This window comes from Glycine max, chromosome 4, assembly GCF_000004515.6.
Source record: "Glycine max cultivar Williams 82 chromosome 4, Glycine_max_v4.0, whole genome shotgun sequence".
Lineage (NCBI taxonomy): Eukaryota > Viridiplantae > Streptophyta > Magnoliopsida > Fabales > Fabaceae > Glycine > Glycine max.
In genome coordinates this window covers 6,607,044-6,627,562 of record NC_016091.4, presented here as the reverse complement: position 1 = coordinate 6,627,562, position 20,519 = coordinate 6,607,044, and the positions used below count along the sequence as shown (strand labels likewise).

The window sequence follows — 20,519 nt, the reverse complement described above, 5'->3', positions numbered from 1 at the left end:
CGACATATTAATATTTGCCTCTTTATCCTACATATTATTGAAAACAATAAGGGTACTGCATAATCTCTTTGTCATTTTCAATGTTTAATTATGCAAAAATTGATGCTAAAAACAGGTCTTTTTGTATTTTTATTTTTACTTAACTTGCAGCTTTCGCTGGTGACAACCCATGCTGCCTTACCTCCTGTTCCTGTAGTTGGAAGACCGTGCTTCCTACTACTCCAATGCCAAAAGCCATCACTGGTATCATTTACCCCAGTAAGTACATAGTTACTACATTTCAAACTCATCCTGTGTTAACATATGTATACATTTACCAGTGATACCGGAATTGATTCTAAGAAAGATTTTAAATTCAAAAACTTTTGAATGAAAAAAACTTAATTTGAAAGAATAAAATTCATCAAAGGTAATAAATTAGGTTCTCTTATAAATATTAATCAACAACAAAGTAAATAACATGATAAAAAAATATACATTTAAAAAATACTTTTTAGAATCTGGATAAGAAATTCTCAAGCACCACATCAAGAATATCGATATTTTTATTAATTAACTTTAATTATTTAAAAACGAGAAAACAAACTTTTTATATATCAATCAATTACTATTTTCTATTTTAATATTCCCGACTTATATTTTTTAATCTGTACTATTATGGTAGCGAATTCTTTTTATTTAAGCATATTATTACTTATATATGTTGGCAAGCGTAAAATATTGGACAAGATAGTTGATTAAATTGCTGGAATTGAAGGTATGTCATCCCATTTATTTGAAACTTATTATCTAAAATTCCTCAATTTTAAGATGAAACTACACTCACACTTGTGGGTATTTAGGAGAATTCCATACATACTGTATGGAATGAAATTGTTTTTAATGCACTCATCCCATGCTTTTCATAATTTTGTTCAAAAAAAAGAGAAAAGAAACGATTGCCACACATGACAGTCTCTGACCATTTTAAAAATGAAACTTAAATTATAATTTTGAAATGTTGAATGTAATTAATTAGAGGGAATTTGGAGAAATCTTCAAATATTGAGAAACTTGAAAATTGATCTTTTTCCAAATTCATGTTGAATGTTTTTCTTGTTTAATGTGAATCTTTCATTACATGGATATGTGTTTTTATTTTATTTTTGTTGAATATGTGTGTTTATTTGTGTATATAGATTGAGCCTTCAATTTATTTTCAATGTTTTATTGATAAATGTAACTGTTTTTGTTGTTGTACTAAAATTTCATTGATCTTCTTGACCCTAAATCATGTGCAATAAGTTTAGTTCTACTTAGTTTTAAATTTTTTAATATCTTGTGAAATTGTTTCTCTAATTGTTTCAGTTAAAAATATTTTTAACAATTTAGATAGTCAAAAGCTTGTTGGTCTTGTGAAACCTGGTTTAGACAAGAAAGAAGTTAGCGGAAACTTCATGGAAAATAATGAAGCGGTGGCTCTTTTGGGCCAAAAAAAAAGTCAACCTTTGATTGAAAAATCAGATGGCAAATGTTTTGGCACATTAGTTAGAGAAAATGCTGATTCTAAGTCGTTGTTGGGAAACAACCCTACTTGTAGCACTAGTGTAAAGGAAACAAGTAAACCTGCCAATGCTTTGCATACTATTTCCAACAAGAAGACTGTGCCTCACGCTAAAGTTGAAGAAAGTAGGGGTCGTAAGGATTCTTTGGTTAAACAAAAATCATTTGCTAAACTATCACATGGTTCGACAGCTGGTTTGGAAATGTGGGAAATAACTAAATTGGATGATGGGAGTGGAAATGGATCTATTGAGAAGAACATTTTGATGTCTAGGGTTGATTTAAAAAGGGGTGATCGCGATGATGTTGGTGTCCTTGCTTGGACAAAGTAAAAAGGGATTAGAGGAGGAAAAGGCTTCCAAGAAGGAAAAACATGGTGGTTTTTGTAAGGTTTGTAGTGTGAAGAGGAATAATAATGGGCAAAATCGAAGGCTTATTACCTATGATGATGACGACACGATGATGTGAAGACTATAGCTCCATCTTCATCAAAGGATAAATATAAGGTTCAACGAGCAATGGATTCTTGTGATGTGGAGGAACTCCCTTCCAAGATGTTAAAGATTGACAAGAAGCCAACGAAACTCACCCGAGGCAAGTTTTGCAAAGAATTTTCAACGATTTCACCAAATGTGGAACCTAAGCTAGATTTTCATCCAATGGAAGTTACTCGAAGACCAAATGATGTAAGTTGCACTGCGAGCACTCTATCTTTGTCTTCATAGTTCTTGTTCTCTTGGCACTTCTTGTCAAGAGACTACTTCACCGTACGACCAAATGAACAAGATAGAGTTGTCAAGATAAGGCCAACCTCCAAAGTTGGCATTTAGCCTAACCATGCTTTTAATGCCTAGCTTAAACAACGATCTTGTTGGGCTAGACTTTCATAACTAAGCTTGGCAAACTATTTTTGAAGTTTAAATTAGATCCCCTTCAACTCTCGAGCCAATTTAACTTGAAAGACAAAGGGGTTCAGTTGTTTGATCCTTGTCAATTCAGTTCCATTTACCCATTTAGGGCTTAATTGGGGCTTCCCCAACTAAAAAAGATGCGTTGCTAGGGTAAAAATATTGTCTAGCCACTATCAAAACACTAGAAATTTCCATATCGCACTTAATTCTTTTAGTTTTTTTTAAATGGGTTGCATCATATGTTACGCTTACAAGTTCATTTTACTATCAAACTAATAATGGAGATGAAAAATTTCTAGATGCAAACCCTTCTACCAAATGAGTGATTTGTTCAAGTGATACATTCATGATTCCCCTTAAGCATGGTCTTCAATTCAAGCACTGTGTATGAAAAAAAAAAATCCCTTTTCGAAGAGCTAGCCTCATTGTCTTGCGGATGTTTTTGCCTCGAACGAGATTGCCTCTTGTGGGAGATACTGAGGTTTAGACTCAGAAAATATACCCGGTATTGTGAATGTCCTAATTTGCCCAACATAAAACCGCGGTTTTGAATCCCAAATAATGGCCGACCCCAAAAAAAATGCTATAGCGGGATAGCCCCTATTTGGATGTTTTTTATATTATATATAATGTATAATAATCTGCTCTGCTACAACATCCCTTGTAGAGGGCAAGGGTCGGTCCACACCACTGCATTAAACCAAGCCCATACTTATGGAGCTTAGTTGGGCTGTTCTCATTATTTAATCACGTAAGCTTATGAAACGACTAACGACTCTTCTATAAGTTTTGTTTAGCTTTTTTCAATAAGTTTCTTGGTGAGATTTAACAAAATAAGCTTATGTTAAATAAATATTTAACTAAGCTTCCATAGTTTAGGTTCGCGTAAGTGCTCAACCCATTTGACAACTCTAATACAACTTCCAATTTGGGAATGGTGAAAAATTTGGTGCTCATTCATTTTGAATGCCAAAGCTACTATTTTAAATTTGGATCTCATTCATTTTGGCAATTTCTCATGAGTGTGTTTTCCATTGCTTTTGGGTTATCAATCTTGTTGCTTTGGAAAATTTGGTTGACTTCTCTGATGTTGAGTTTTGGTTTAGGATAAGTTTTATCAAGTCTTTATGAAAGATTGGAAGTCAAGAAGGAATGTTGGTTTGAATGATTAATGGATGTACTTTAAGGCTATCCTGACGAGCTTTCGATTGAATATATCCATGTAAGTTTTGAGGATACTTGGGGTGAGAAATTTGTGAAGGTGAGACTAAGAACTAGTAAAAAATGCTCTGAACTATCAAAATATGGCCGGAGCATGCCAAGACATGGCTCGGTTCGTTGGAAATTCATCATGAAATTGGTTTGGGCCATCGGGAATGTGTAGGAAAAGTTGGGAATAGATTGGAAAAGCAAGGAACATGTTAGAACCAGTGTTGTCAAAATAGGACCAAACTAGCCTGTCGGATCGGTTGATCTAGGAACCATGCCTTTGTGAGAGAAGTTTTCTCGTCCATCACTTGAGATCTCATTTAGTGCTTTGTCTTGTTTGAGATGGAAGGCACAACTAGAAACTAGTTGAAAATGGTGTGAACTATCAAAAAATGGCATGAGCATGCCAAGTCTTGGCTAGGTTCGTTGGAAAACCGTCAGGAATTGGTGAAGGCCATAAGGAATATGTAGGAAAAGTTGGGAATAAGCTAGAAAAGCTAGGAACATGTTAGAATCGGTGTTGTCAAAATCGGACCAAACTGGTGTAGTTGGATGGGATGACCTGGGAACCATGTCTTTGTGAGAGATGTTTTCTCTCACCTCACTTCATTTGTCATGTCCTTTGTCTTGTTTGAGATGGAGGGCTCAACTAGAAACTAGTAGAAAATGGTGTGAATTTAGTGGACAATCCTGTTGTGAAGTTTTTAAAAGAAATTGATAGATTTTACAATTTTTGTTTTCATATATTTTTTAGTAAATAATGGCATTTGTTTTTTGTCAATTGTTTTAATTATTTAGTTGATATTGCTGCATGCTTCTTCTTAACATCAATCCAAGTAGTTTGGTACTTTGTCTTTAGTGTTCTAATGCAATTTTCCCCGCTACTTTGTTACAGGAGGATAGAAGCAAATGGTTTAAGGATATTGTAAGTTCTTTTTCTCTCTCCTCTTTCAATCCCTTTCTTTAATTGAATTTGCTTGTAGGGTGTAATGAACTAAGTATCTCTCATTGATGTTGCCTGTTTTGGCTGATGATGTTTTTGACTTAGATAAAGTGAAATAAAGCTTAACATGTTATGGATGATTTTATATCATTTTCAGCTTTGGGAAGAAAAAATGAAAACTGCTTATGAGCAAGGAAGGCTTATGCTACTTCAAAACTTGGATCCATCTTTATCTTCATCAGAGGTACAGGTAATAAGCATTCCAAATTTATGGATTCTTATGGATTACATGGAGAGCTAGAATACAAATCCATAAAAGGACCGTTTAGAGTTAATGCGTTTAATCCAGTTGTGGAATGGTTAATTTGTGATTTAAATCCATGAATTGGTGCTTACTTGTAATTCTTTCTTGATTGTATTTGATTTGAAATTTGGAATAGAAATGATCTATTTGCCTTTATGCAAATTCAATTATGGATTTTGATACTTTTGAATTGATGCATTTTTGTGTCTTGTAGTAGGTTTCCTTTTTTTTTTTTTATCTTTCTAGTTTTTTATTGTTTCATTGGAGATATTTTTTTCCTTTGGTGATTCTGTTTATAGAACAATTTTTTACTACTCTTACGGTGATTCTGTTTCCTTATTAAGGCCTTATATGAATGCAATTAAGCTAAAAATTTGGACAATATATCAGAGTGCTAGAAATGAGACAATAAAAGCTATGAATGAGTTAAGACGCAACCCTGTTGAAGAGTTTTACTGATCTTGGGACAAGAATAGAGAATATATGATATACAAGGTTGCCAAAAATAGAGAAAGGAGGCACGACCCAAATATTTTGAAGAGTTTTACCAAGATCTTGGAACAAAGAATAGAGAACATAAGATATACAAGCTTGTCAAAATAGAGGAAGGAAAATAAGAGATTTGTATCAAGTAAGATTTATTAAGGATGAAGAAGAGGTAGTTTTGTGTTATAGTGTGACGGGCTACGGTGGCCACCATGCTGGAAGCAAAATAAAGGCTTTAGATTTTACAGTTTGCTGTGTGTCAATTAATGTTTTCATCCAGTTTGTTGTTTTGTTAATTTGCCGCCTGTTTACTAATATGGTTGACATATTTGTTCTAAATAACAGAATATTATTTGGATTGGCTTTAAAGAAAGTTGACTGCCTACTCCAGCCCTCATTCATTCTGGTTAGAACTAGAATCTTTGTTCATCTCTCTCTCTCTCTCTTAAAGCTTTTCAAACCCCCGTCATGAGCTTTGGATATGACAATGGTGAAATATTTTATTTATGATATACGTAAAGCTTTTGTTATATTTAAAAAAAGTGAAACAGCAGAGTCGGTTGTTAGAAAGTTAGACGAGGGCTGTCTCTTAATGTCAAATGGGCGGTATGTATACAAAACAAAGTTTATAAAGTTAGGATTGCTCTCCACTTATATAATTTATCTCGGTACTATCTTTATTCCATGGGAGACTTCAACATGTTCCATTTTTTCTTATGACTATCCACCATGTGAGACTTTCAACACACCCCTCTATCTAGGTGTGACCACTTAACCACCCTCTATCTAGGTGTGACCACTTAACCACTTAACTACATTGTCAAATAGCATGGATTCCACTCTCTCTCCTGTGTGTGTGCACATTGGAAAAGAGGGAAACACTTACTACTGCATTTGCAAGACTGGCAATTAAGTTTGGATGTTTTAAACACCAATTTATTATGTTGATTAGACACTGAACGGTAAATTTACTTTATCAGCTTTTAGAAGTTTTAAGTAAATATATATGAGCTAACAGTGTTTTACTTATAAGCGTCTAATTTTATTACTTGGTAGACCCCTTGTTGCAAGCACTGGAGTTCCTTGCTTTCCAAAAAAGAAGCCAATATTTTATGGTCATCATGTTGTCGATCAACTTCAAATGATGCAAATGCAATGAGAGATGGTACTGGATCTATCTTGTTGTGACCTTATTTTGGAAACGTTGGTTAAATAGTAGGTTCGTTTTCATTTATTTGTCCGTATGATTTTGGTTGTACAGAAAGATGCTGTATCTACTTCACATTGTTCTCGGCCCAACAATATTGAATATGATATGGGCATAGAGTGGTGCTTACTGCAAGAAAGAGCAAACAAATCATGGTGAATGTTGTATCAGGTATTTAATTTTTGAATAATGTGTCAGAGATCACTTTCATTTCGGTTTTATTTATTGCACGTTGATTTTTTTTTTATCATGTTTTTATTCTTAAAGCGACAAGGTGGAGAGTTGAGTAAACTAACAGCTAAGCTGAAGTCTAAAATTTTTGTTGGTAAGTTCTCCTTCAAAGAAAGTTTTCTTGCATCTTCTGTTTCTATATTTTACAGTGCTGGATGTTTCTTTGATTGATATCACTTTTGCAGCAGCCAACATTTTTTGGCTTATGCTTTTGACTTTTGGTTTCTGGAGCTAATGAAGTTGTAAGTTTTCTGCTTCTAGTAATGAATTTCTGCTAGTCTCATCTCTCTCTTGCGAACCACGTTTTGTTGTTTGTTTCCTCTTCGGTTCTCTGTTATTTGTCACTCTCACTTTAGTATTTAGTCAACTGGGTCTTTTTCAATATTAAATTAAGATGGACATTTTTAATCTTTTTTCGGGTAAATAGATATTACAATGGTATTAACAGTTTGATTATTGTTACTTAAACTTGTAGATTTCTCTCCTTAACACTGGCTAGTGATTTTTTTTTCTTCAAAGTTTTGTGATCTTTGATGTTGTCTATACACTAAAGTGAGATGATTTACAATACTAACATTATACATAGCTGATAGTTGGCTATTTTAAGTGAATTAGGTCTGTTCAATTAAGTATTTCTTAAAAACATTTTCTTTTAGAAATTTTATTATAATTAGATAATATTTTGTGACCCTCCAAATAAAGCAGTTTATGTGTTTGCTTTTTCTCATGTTGGAAAAAAGAAGTTTTGGAATAAAAAATGGAAAGAAAAAAAGATGCGCTAAAATTTCTGTTTAGTTTATCAAAAAATACACTAAAGGCGTGAATGGGAGAACAGGGTCTATGACTGGATTTGGATTTGGAGAGCTTGGTATTTGTGTTTTTTTATCCCCCATGATTTTTGAATTTTGAGAACTGTGTTTTGATCAGAAGCCTGCTCCTAGGTATTTTCTAATGGGTTTTCAAACTTTAATTTGTTTTGAATCTCTAACTCGCAGAAACTGGGATAGACTTGTTCACTGAGGCAGTGGCATGCATCTGGCAAATTTTGGTTTAGAGCAGTTGTAAATATGGTTTTATGGGGGGTTGGGAGTTTTAGGAATGAAAGTTTGTTCCACACTACATTGCAACTCCCTCCCGATCAAGCTGTTATTTTGTTGCCTGGTATAAATTTGCTGTTGTTTATTATATACATATACACTGTATGGCCTTTTGGTGGGAAATGTGAAAAGTTTGGTTATAGCAGCAGTTTTGCCTTTTTTTAATGGCTAAAATTTGTTTTAAGTATTTGATAAATTATAAATTTTATTTTGGGTCTCTAATAATTTTTTTTTAGGTTCCTGCTATTAGGATTAATCTTTTAAGTGGTGATGTGGTGGTTAAAAATTACAAATGACCGTCATCTTTGGCTGTTTAGAGACGGCGGCTTCATTTTGAAAATCAAATTACAATTTTTGACCGCTGGAATAAATTAAAGAATGAAAAACATAGAGGCCAAGCTTAATATATTATTCATTGAAGATATTTGGCAACGATTTTGCACATAATAATATACATTACACAAGAAAGAAAAACAATTACAAAAGTAAACTAAGACCATAACATGACATTCTCATATGTTTAGACATCAGATAAAACTAAAATCCAAATTCCTTACTCCATAGAATCTTCTTTTCCACAGACCCAGCTGAACTACTATACATTCATCAGAAAAAAGAAATACGCATACATTCATGAAATTTATCTAAAATAATGAAAGAAACTGCTAAAATTTTCCGCCTTTTCTGTTACTCTTGATCTCGTGATATTATTGGTTTGCTTTTGATTGCGATCATTTGTGCCCGTTTTTCAAATTTGCGTATTTTGTCGAGCATCTGGTGCATATAAATCAAAAGATTCGATGCAGACTAGGGACTGGGTGTAATTTTTAGAGATGAGAAAGGTTTGGTTGTGGCAGCAGCAACAAAATGGTTACCTGGTGAGTTTGAAATCCATATTGCCGAAGGCTTTGGCTTATCGTTGGGGGGCTGGAGTTGACACAACATCTATGTCTTCTTCGAGGGTTATTTTTAAAACTGATTGTGAAAGGCTACAAGTTCTGGAAAAGGAAGCAAGGGTCGAATAACAACTATTTGGAGTTTATTGCTCATTATTGTCGCATGTTGATGCAAGCTACTAATTGCACTTCTTTATGTCTGGTCCGTAGAATTGCTAAATAGTGTGGCACATGGTTTAACTCGTTCTGCTTTAAATTTATCTTCTGAGCAAATTTGGATTGAGGAATCTCCTCACCTGATTGTTTCGTTATTATTAGCGGATGTACAGGCTTTGCCTTTGGTTCATTCTGAAAATAAAAAAAAAAGTTTCACTTCTTTAAAGTGCTTTGCTATAATAAGTTGTCTTTCCGACAATTTATCAAACTAATTTAATTAACTTGATAACATGTGACAAATTATAATAAATGTCATTTCAGCCAAACATAATATCCTTAGTAAAAAAAAAAAAAAGCTTACAAAATGCTCCTTTAGTCTAATAAAAGGCCTAATTGTTTAAACTTAAATAAGTGCTTTTAAAAAAATAATTTTTGAAGAAATACATATTCTTAAAAAAACATCAAATAAATTACTTATTTTAGTATTTTTTTTAAAATAAACATAAACGAACAAACCCAAAAATACTTTAAAAAATTAAAGTGATTTTTTTTCATTTGAGAAATTTAACTAGAATAAATTCAAAAAGACCAAGGATATATTTTAGCCAAAATACTTTAATGCATAATGCATAGTTTAAAAACCCAATCTAATCAGATAGGCATAACCAGGATCCAGTGATATAATCGGTCGGTTTGATTATTGGATCGATCATGTATCTGGTCCAAAATAATCCTGTCGGTTTGGGATAAGCTTGACGATCCGATCCGACTTTTAAAATTCATTTCGCGCAAAATGAAAACAACAAAAAGCTCCAAAATGTTTCAGAAAAAAAAACCTAAGACTTGTATAATTGTATTATTGAATTATTATTTGTGGACTTATGTTATCAATTTTAATATTTCATTTGTTATTTTAAATTTTGGAATATAAATAAATTTTTCTTAATCTAAATAATTAGTTATATATTTATATATAATAAATATATATAATTTTAAATTTTTTAATATATTCAAGATGAAATCAGATCAATTAGTAATGCTGACTATCTCAGAGTATCTCAGCCGGATGAGTGATGGCAATGGATTTCATAACTTTAAAGTCATTAAGTGTGTTATTTAGAAGGGAAAAAAAAAATATGACCGTTAATTTAAAATTGTCTCAATAGGGACAGCTGGTATCGAAATTGGGCGAGTAGGATCCGAATTCTCAGTCGCAGCGAGTAACCGAATCTATGTTGTTTTGCACTGACTCACTTAGCAGCTCAACACTCTGCTACTTCCCACCGCTCTATGCTCTGCTGCCTCTAAGATCTCCCATTCCCACACGACGGCGTTTTGCTCCCAAACTCACATCTTCTTCGTGACAACTCTCACACACACCCATTTCATTCTTTGGCACCAACCAAACAACCTACGATTTTTTCGAAATGGGTTGCGCACAGTCCCGAATAGACAACGAGGAATCCGTGTCTCGCTGCAAGGACCGCAAAAACCTCATGAAAGATGCCGTCGTCGCTCGGAACGCCTTCGCCGCAGGCCATTCCGGCTACGCCTTCGCCCTCAAGAACACCGGCGCCGCCCTCAGTGACTACGCCCACGGCGAGACCTACGACCTCCACGTTCCCCCCCTCGACCCTCCCTCCTCCTCCGCTGACCCTCCGCCTCCGCCTCCGCCGCCCATTGACGACAGCCTCCCTCCCCCTCCGCCGCCTCTCCCGGAGTTCTCCCCCGCGCCGGCTCCGCTTGCTCGCTCCGTCACCATGCCCGCCGGTGTCATGCACCACCACCACCGCAGCCCCATCCCCCTCTCCATCGCCGAGGAGGACGAAGAGGAAGAAGCAACCCCCAAGCAGGCGAAGAAAACCGCCGGATCGCCGCCGGAGATGAAGACACCGCCGCCGCCGCCTCCGGAGTCGAAGGGCATGGCTTGGGATTACTTCTTCATGGTGGAGAACATGCCTGGACCTTCTCTAAGTGCTGAAGATGATAATGATAGTCATATTCATGATGATGATGGTGAGGGTAAAATGGAGAATGTGGTTGAAGATGAGGTTGAGCCTAAGACACCAGAGAAAGTGCAGGAGCATGAAAATGTAAACGTTCATGAAGAGCATGATGATGAGATAAGTGAGGCGAAGAAACACATTGAGCACTCTAAAACTGCTCCAGCTGAGTTTAGAAGAGCTATAAAGGTGGTTCCTTCTGTTACTCTTATGCAGATTCTCAATGTCCTTGATGATCACTTCTTGAAGGCCTCCGAGGGTGCTCAGGAAGTTACCAAGATGCTTGAGGCCACTAGGTTGCATTATCATTCCAATTTCGCGGATAATCGCGGTAGGTGTGGTTTGTTTGTTTCTTTTTTAATGATTTGAAGTTGAAGTTTGTTGAATTGTTGAGAATTGAGATTGTTTGATTTCATGTGGTGGTGATGTGGACAGGGCACATTGATCATTCTGCTAGGGTTATGCGTGTCATAACGTGGAATAGGTCCTTCAGAGGTGTGTCCAATGGGGATGCCGCCAAAGATGACATTGATTCTGAGGAGTATGAAACTCATGCCACTGTTTTGGATAAGTTGTTGGCATGGGAGAAGAAACTTTATGAAGAGGTCAAGGTAGGTGTCAATGTCCATGATCTTGTTGCCTTTGTCATTATGTTTTTTGTTTTCTATTCTTGGTAGAGTATTAAGACTATCTATTCAGTTCAATTTTGATGCACTGTCTGTTGTTTTTAAAATCTACCTTGTCAACCAATCAAAAATCATCGTTAGTATGATTTTTTAAGGTAATTTTTTTATAAGGTTAACAAACGTAACATACATACATGACGGGATTTATGATTAAATGACAGTGTAAAAATTCTTTACACGGCCTGTGCATGCACTATTTTCTCATATTTTGTTGATCTATGATTTTCTGAGTCACGTCAAATGTTTAGAGCTGATTTGTCTACGAAATTTCACTCCTTGTCAACAGCAAGGTGAGCTTATGAAGTTTGAATATCAGAGAAAAGTTGCAATTCTAAACAAGCAGAAGAAGCGTGGTGCCAGTGCTGAATCCTTAGAAAAGACTAAAGCAGCTGTTAGTCATTTGCATACAAGATATATTGTTGACATGCAGTCAATGGATTCAACAGTTTCAGAAGTGAACCATATTCGAGACGCCCAGTTGTATCCGAAACTTGTTGCTCTTATTATTGAGTAAGTATTGCCGACAAGAAATACAAGAGATGTAATGGTTTTATTATTGCCCCAGTTGATTATTTTGTGGCATTTGACATCTTAGTGGTGGTTTTTTAGTTGCTAACTTGCTATGCTAGTCCGTGGAAGAAACCACACATTATTGTGAGCTTCCTTTCACTGTTAGCAGCATCCTGAACTTGTAGCTTGTTGGCCGAAAATATTTTTAAATGTGAAACATTAGAACAAAAACACAATCCAGCATCCTAGTAATTAATGTTTCATCTTAAAAGCATTTTATGCTGCAGTTTAGTACTTGGCAATTTATGTGCCATTTAAATTCTGAACTTGGATACTGAAGTGCACTTTAATAATTATAAAAAAGATAATCAATCCGTATAAGAATTATGTTACTCTACATTTATAGTTTTCTAGTTGTGAATGCCCAGACACTACTAGATCCTTATTTTTTAACTAGTGCTTTGTGTTCGACTGTTTTGTTTTATCTTGCTACTAATTTTGTTTTATCTAACTTGTTTTTTTTTTTTTCTATTTCTGAGGGTATACACTGATGTACATTTCAATATTATTAAAAATATCAATTTATTATTATAAGAATAAGAATGATATGACATGTATACTTTCCTAGTTTTCAATTTGTTCTGATACTGACTACTACTGGATCCAAAATTTTCTGTGATTGTTTTATCTTTGCTACTACATCCACTGTGTTTTGGATTTTTATTCTAATAAAAGGGTAGTGTAAGGAATTGAACAGTAGTGTAAAATAACTATTTGCATCATGATTGGATCCTAATCATGAATCTACTTTATTTCTCTTCAGGATGGCAAATATGTGGGAAAATATGTGCATACATCATGACAGCCAGCTGAAAATAGTAACAGACCTCAAATCTCTTGATATTTCTCAAGCTCCTAAGGAAACAACCAAGCATCATTACGATCGCACTGTGCAACTTGAGAAAGTCATCCAGGAATGGCATTTACAATTTGAGAAGCTTGTAACTCAACAGAAACATTACATCAAAGCTCTTAACAGCTGGCTAAAGTTAAATCTCATTCCTATTGAAAGCAACCTAAAAGAGAAAATCTCATCCCCTCCAAAGGCACAGAATCCACCAATCCAAGCCCTTCTCCATGCATGGCATGATTATGTTGACAAGCTTCCTGATGAGCTTGCCAAATCTGCTATTTCCTCCTTTGTTGCCGTGATAAAGACAATCATACTTCAGCAGGAGGAAGAGATGAAGTTAAAGGAGCGATGTGAGGAAACCAGAAAGGAATACTTCAAGAAGAAACAAGCATTTGAGGAATGGTACCAGAAGCATTTAATGCGGAGAGGGCCTGATGAAGCAGAACATGAAAGAGGAGAGGAAGTAAACGCAAACAATCCTGTCTCAGAGAGGCAGTTTGTTGTTGAGAGCTTGAAGAAGAGATTAGAAGAGGAAATTGAATCTCACCAAAAACATTGTGTTCAGGTGCGAGAGAAATCACTGCAGAGTCTCAAAACTCGCTTGCCCGAACTCTTCCGTGCTTTGTCAGACTATGCTCATGCCTGTGCTGATGCTTATGAGAAACTGAAGTTAATCACACAGTCACGAGGTGGTGAGGCATGAAACATGAAGCTTTTTTTGTTGACTTTTGTGAAGTTTGTGTTTTGAACCTATGTAGTCTGCTGTTGTCCTCACACAAGAAGGCATAACATATTTTAGCTTGGCATGCAGATTTATCAATCTTGTGTGAATTTTTTGCCGTAGCTTTTAAAGTTCTAACCATCCTTGATGATGTAGCATATTGCTTAAGTGTGTATTATGTGTCTTAAGGTAGTTGCGTAATGAAGTAGTGATTTATTTCGCTCCGCAAGTTTATTCAAGTCATTTAGTCCAAATTCAAAAAGATTATTATCTTCACTTTAGTCGTATGCTATTACTCGTCATGCTATTGACATTTAACTCGAGGAATATTATCAACATTCTTTTCAACACTCTTTTTATTTATTATTGTTTAAAATTTACCATAATTATAAATTTTGGTGAATTTTATTTTTCATTTAATAACTTTCTGTGCTGATTCAAATGTAAAATTTACTAAAATTTGTAATTTTCAAAAAAATTAAGTCAATAATAGAAAGTGATTATCTCAATTACAGAGCATAGCTAGAGAAATCTTCCCTTGACTAGTGAAAAAATAAAGGTGGAAACGGAATCTCAACTCGAGCAGATGTATTTGTTTTGGCCATATAGAAAGTGACAGAATAACTTAAATTTCCCAAATGATGCTTTTAGCATAGTCCATCTGAAATTGATGAAAGGAATATATGTCATATAACATCTTTTGGAATTACATCTTGTGATGGTACAATCAGAACGCACTAGTTGATAAAAACACAAAATGAGGTGTCAGACTAAAATTGAGAGGTGTGCATGTGATTAGTATCACTCATGATAAAATTAATATTTTTAAACTGACATTTCAAATGATCCTAGTGTGAACAGAGAGGTAGGCAGCTAGCAAACAATGACTCTTGCGGCCGTTTTATTTTGGCACATAGATGATAGAGCCTTATATTTTTAATCCAATGGTTGACAACACATGCGTCTCTTCTAGAACTCAAACTGCTTCTTGTCATGGTTGGCGGCGGTTCAGACTTAATTTCACCCAACATATTATTATATTAGGGATAAGATTAAGAATAATACAACATCTTAAACAAGGGGACTTAGCTTAAAAAACAGGGTAGTTAGCCTTTGGAAAGCCTCATAAGAAAGGACCAAAAGGGGTGCCGAATAACCCATCTTTGGTCCTCAACAATATATCATCCTTGTATGCAAAAGCTCCATTAATATGCATGTGACATGCTTGATATCTATATAGAAAAAGTGTCACCTTGATTTAGAGCTTTAGGTAGTGTGAAGGAAAACTTGGGAAATGGATGTGAAGAAGTACTGGTTCGGTTCAAGAAGTCAAAGGACACAAAACATAAGGTTAGGTCGAAACTACACAAAACCCCACTATAGGAGCTATTCTCCAAGCAGCTGTGATGGCACAAAAACAACAGTGTGGCAGATGCTTTGGAGAAAGCTGAAAAGATCTTCAGATAAGAAGAAAGTGTTCAGTTCTCACACTACAATGGAGGGTGTCTATGATCAAGAAACATACTCAATGAACTTCGATCAAGGAACGGGATGGATGGAGCCAGACAATCTTCCTCGTTCCTTCTCAGCTCGGTTTGCTGATCCATCTAGGATCTTACCACCAAAACATTTATTGAGTTGAGAGTGATCCTCATGCATAAACAAAACTTAGATACAGTTGATTATATGTTTTCACGCTGTTTTCCGATCAGAATTGAAGTTTCCTCTCTATTAAACAAATTACCAAAAAAGTAGAACTTCAACGTTAATTGGAAAATAGTACCAAAACTGCATCTAAGTTTTGTACTTAATGCCACAGTTATGTGTATCTATCTATCCTCTCTAAACCCCACTTAGTGAAAGTCTCTGGATCACCCCTTCTATTGTCAGAAATGTAGAAAAATGTCTTTTTTTTTTCTTTCTCTTCTTGATTTTAGAGTCCAGTTGTGTAACTTTGTTGCACGTGACTAAATGCTCCTCACCCTCTTCCGACCTCTTTCTCTTGAGGTAGATCACATCTGTTTTTGAAATTTGGTGCTGCTCCGGATAAAAACTTGAATCAACTCTGGATGTTTGCAATGTATGATAGTATCTATTAGAGAAACAACGATATATACATAGTTTTATTCAGCATTAAACGTCCATTTATCTTTGCTCGTTTCCAAGTCCAAACAACAAATTGGATTGCACCATGACCCTTAATTCCTTTCGTTTTGAACTAAGAAAATAGAATTGGGTTATGGATTCTCTGTCTTTAAGTTTCTTAACTACAATTAGCGCCATTATATTGTATATTGAGTTTTGATCTTACAGTAACTTCTGGCTTGTGTTTGTTCTTTATGCCAATTCAATAATGTCTTCTTGTTGATAGTTGACTTCATTATTGCAATCAAAGGGAAACCGCAGCATACCATGATATAAATAAATAAAATCACAAAGCTTGAATGTTTCAACCTTCTAACTTTTGAGCCTTTAATGAAATCAAGATGCTGACGGAACTCCGAGTCTCATACTCATTAAAGAGAAATTGGATTAGTAAGTCATGTTTTGTATAACAAAGAAATATAGGAAGAGAAAAAAGAAATATGAAATCACTAGGCCAGCCTAGTGATAGTGATGGGAAATTTGAATAGCATGCGTGATATTATATACAGAAAAATAAAAGATAAGATAATTAGTATGATATTTTAGTAAGTCTTAGCTCACATTTATTTGAAATGTCACAACATTAGTCTCTAATATCACGTAAAAAAATGTCACGTAATAGGCGTATCACTACCATTTCACATACTTATCTCGTGAATAGTAGTAATTACTATATTTTGAAAATAATAACGATTCTATCATGAATCAATTTTATTTGCTTTATAAAACTCTTATATTGAAAAATTGCAAAAACAGGTGCATTCAGGACCTTTTGATCAGAAGGGGATAATTTCATTTAGAAATTTATCAAATACGGATGTTTTTGAATTAATTCCCAAATGGAATAAGTCATAAAGATTCTCACGACTTTGGGATATGAAGTTTTAAAAAAATTGACGACTTGTCTTTTTTTAGTAAAGTCATCAATAATGTAACAACTTTAGGGATATATTTTTTTAAAATTATTTATGTAGAATCACAAATTTTTCGAGACTTCAAGGTTATGCTACATTTTTTTCTTTTTTAATTTTTAAATTAATTTTGAACCACTCTAAAGTCATTTTAATTTCTACGACTTTTCTGTTATTGTTTTATTTAATATTTTCTATATTTTTGTTACTAATGTTAATGATTACTATTTGTTTTGTACATTAGAAAAAATGATGTAGACAAAATATTTAAATTTAAATAAAAAAATATTACACATAGATTTATTTAAGAAAAATATTAATAGTGAGATGATATCTCACAACGAGTTCTTTTAGATATGTATTATGGTCTTTCATCTTGTTGTACTTTATTTGTTGGTGGTTATCGTCCTCTTATTCTACATCCTCTTTCTCCTCTTGTTCTAAGATGATTACATGTAACAATTTGTTGTTATTAATGAACACTATCACCACCATGAGCATCGCCATGATTATCATCATCACCATTATCATTATTGTTGTTGTTATTGTTGTTATCATCATCTTCCTCCTCATCCTCATGACCCATGTCATGCATCTGAGTAGGTAATGATGGACGATAATAAGAGCTTGATAGTGGAATGTTGAAAGTGGTAGCAAACATTTTGAGTGTCATTGAAAAACATTTTAGATCGAAGGAACTTGAAATAATTATTGAGACATATATAATGAGTATCAATGTTTAAAAACTTTGTTCACATCCACATGCATATATCTAGAGAAACATATTTGTTTAAAAACTTTGTGCATGTGATTGATGATGTTGGGACATATATCCGGAAACATGCACCCAAGGTACACTAGGTTCAACATGTGATTGATGGTAGTGATGGGCAGGATAATATTGAAAATTAAGAATTATCAGGTTAGAAATAATAATGAATAATAATAACAATAATTTATGAAAATTCTTAAGTAAACTTACAACCTTAATAGATGGAGTCCCCTCACGCGATATATATATCATCTAGTTCGACATATATACTATTACATGTATTTTGAATTTTCATGCAAAATGCCATGGTAAAATTCACCTTGAACAATATAATCATTCCAATGATTCCATTTGTTAATCTAGTGACAATGATGGTAAGGCAACAAAAAAAATTATTCTCCCTCTCATATCTATGTCGTGGAGTTCATCTATGTTTGGTAGGTCATCTGAAATATTTTGTCGCATTTCAAATTGTCCTATGACCCTATCTACTACATGTCATTCCATAATTTCAAAACATATGAGAGGTACTTTTGCACAAACAACCACATATACCTCAACATTATTAATTAATCGCCTTATTTGAGGTGTCTTATAAGGTGTCCACAAGAACTTCAAGATATTTATTATTATTGTGACATATTTATTAATGAATAAGAAACACAAATAATACTTAATTTAAATAATAAAAAATGAGCATCATTCATATGTAATCTATCAAATATGATGCACATAAGTTTGATTGCATGGGTGAGAATGTTTGTTTGACTCATTAGCCGAGACCACCTTCATGAAAGAGGAAATCTAAGTCCTTGTTGCATTTCTATGTCAGATAGGTCATCTATGCATGGGGCAATACATTTAATGCAGTCTCATGCCCATGATTGTAGCAACAACAAACATCCTTCGATATCAGTTTATATGGGCCCGATCTAGAGCTCGAAAAAGGAAAGCTTGTACTACTGCACCCCAACTATAATAACTTGCCTTTGTAAAATTTGCTAACAAAAGGAGATACATAAAATGAACTCTTGCTCCCGATGTCTCAGGCATCAAACATCTGCCTATGAGCATCATGATATGAGCTCTAGCATGTTGTGCAATCACAACATCATCAACATCAATAGGAAGTTCTTGAAAATTTTGTCGCAACCACATTGAATAAATCATTTTTTCCTTTGTTATACTTATCAGGTGGAATGTCTCCTAATAAGGTTTGATAAGCAAGACGTACATCACCAATATTGGCACCAATTACAAGTAGTTCGTCAAATATTGAGGCCTAGCTATAATGCCACATCTTCTTAAGTTATGGTTACCTCCCCATGTGAAAAATGAAATGTGTGTGTTTCGGGCCTCCAACATTCAACTAATGCATTGACCAAATGTTGGTTAAAATCAATTCGCCTAACAATTATAACACTACCAACAACTAGCTTCATTCATTAAGTTTTGCACACGATTATCTATCTGGTTCAAATGCATAAAATTCCAAACAAAATTACACCTTGGATGAATCATTCTCTCTTTGCCTTCTCACACTTTATTGAGTATATGATTGTGTTGTAAGCACAACAACGAGCCATCAATAGGTCCAGGTTGTGCATGTGTCATTGCTTCACAAATTAAACACAAGAGATTGCAAAAAGGATGAAAAATGTGGGATGTGAGAAAAAGAAACAAGCTCCACAACAATAAAAAAGGGATGAAAGAGGTGGAATGTGAGAAAGAAAGTCCAATGTCAAAGAAGTAGCCTTTGGTAGTGAAGTGATTCATTCACGCGAAGATAAATATCTCGTGCATTTGTCATTTCATGAGAGGGAGTCTCATGCATTTGTGTTCATGTAAGAAAGGATCTCATGCCTTTAGTGTTGTACTTGATTGAACTTCACTTAAAGAATCTCGTGCCACATGGTAAGTTGAATGTGTAGGTTTGGTCTTTCTTGAACGTGTAGGTTTAGGGTTCTTCAAGGTCGTAAGTTTAACATGGTAAGTTTTTCACGAGCTTCACCATTGAACGAGAAAAGATTCTTGAAGGTGTAGGATACCCAAATCTGATATCTATTGTCATTTCCAAACTTCATATCATGTAAGCTAAGATTTTTCAACATACCATACATGAGCTTGGCAATATTCACGCATGAGCCTGACAATATGTGTGTTCTGCATGAGCTTGATTCCAAAAAGTGAAGCTCATAGTCACACGACTTTAAGTCTAACATAACACACGACTTTAGTTAGGGCACAACTATAAAGTCGTAAAAAACAACACCACTTCAACTATGTGAGACTTCAAAGTCATGGAGGGATATAGTGACTTTGAAGTGATGCTAACCCTACGACTTTGATCTCCATTATAAAACGCCTAACACTTGAGCTCGCAATACAATCTTCTCCAAGCGCATTTTCCATACAAGTCATTATTCATATTTTTACCATCTTCGTGGTATGTTTTTATTTAACATTAGTGTTCATAAATTATTCGTATTTTTACTATTAAATTATACTTTTCTTTGTTCATAGATGTTTGTTAAATTACACTTTTATTTGTTCACTTAATTCTGATGAAGAATCTATTATAAGAGATAATGTTAATGATTAAGTTATAACAATCTCTTAATATTAAAGAAATTTATCTCAATTAATATAATTAAATACACTGTTGTACTTTTTTAGTATTTATCTTGAATTCTTTTAAAAAAATCTTATCCAAACACTATAAGTTGTAATGTTTCAACTTGAATTGTATGTCACTAGCTATTATGGTCCTGAAAAAGATCTTGATGTGATCCTGATTAATGGTTGAAATTCGGCCAAAATAACGGTTTAAAAGTGCGAACCACAATAATAATTTTTAGTGCAGTAATATTCTAGTT

General features: G+C 34.4%; 2 protein-coding genes across 2 annotated transcripts; both read left to right on the top strand.

Moving 5' to 3' along the window:
- The first annotated feature begins 10,134 nt into the window (after positions 1 to 10,134).
- On the top strand, positions 10,135 to 14,035 carry LOC100807189 (uncharacterized). The gene is made up of 4 exons (XM_003523680.5): positions 10,135 to 11,316; positions 11,421 to 11,596; positions 11,958 to 12,181; positions 13,005 to 14,035. Exons 1-4 carry the CDS (start codon positions 10,410 to 10,412, stop codon positions 13,795 to 13,797), a joined length of 2,100 nt encoding a protein of 699 aa, XP_003523728.1. The 5' UTR covers positions 10,135 to 10,409; the 3' UTR covers positions 13,798 to 14,035.
- An 863-nt stretch (positions 14,036 to 14,898) lies between these two features.
- On the top strand, positions 14,899 to 15,945 carry LOC100798503 (uncharacterized). Its single transcript, XM_003522635.4, has one exon. It carries the CDS (start codon positions 15,110 to 15,112, stop codon positions 15,455 to 15,457), a length of 348 nt encoding a protein of 115 aa, XP_003522683.1. The 5' UTR covers positions 14,899 to 15,109; the 3' UTR covers positions 15,458 to 15,945.
- Positions 15,946 to 20,519: the final 4,574 nt, after the last annotated feature.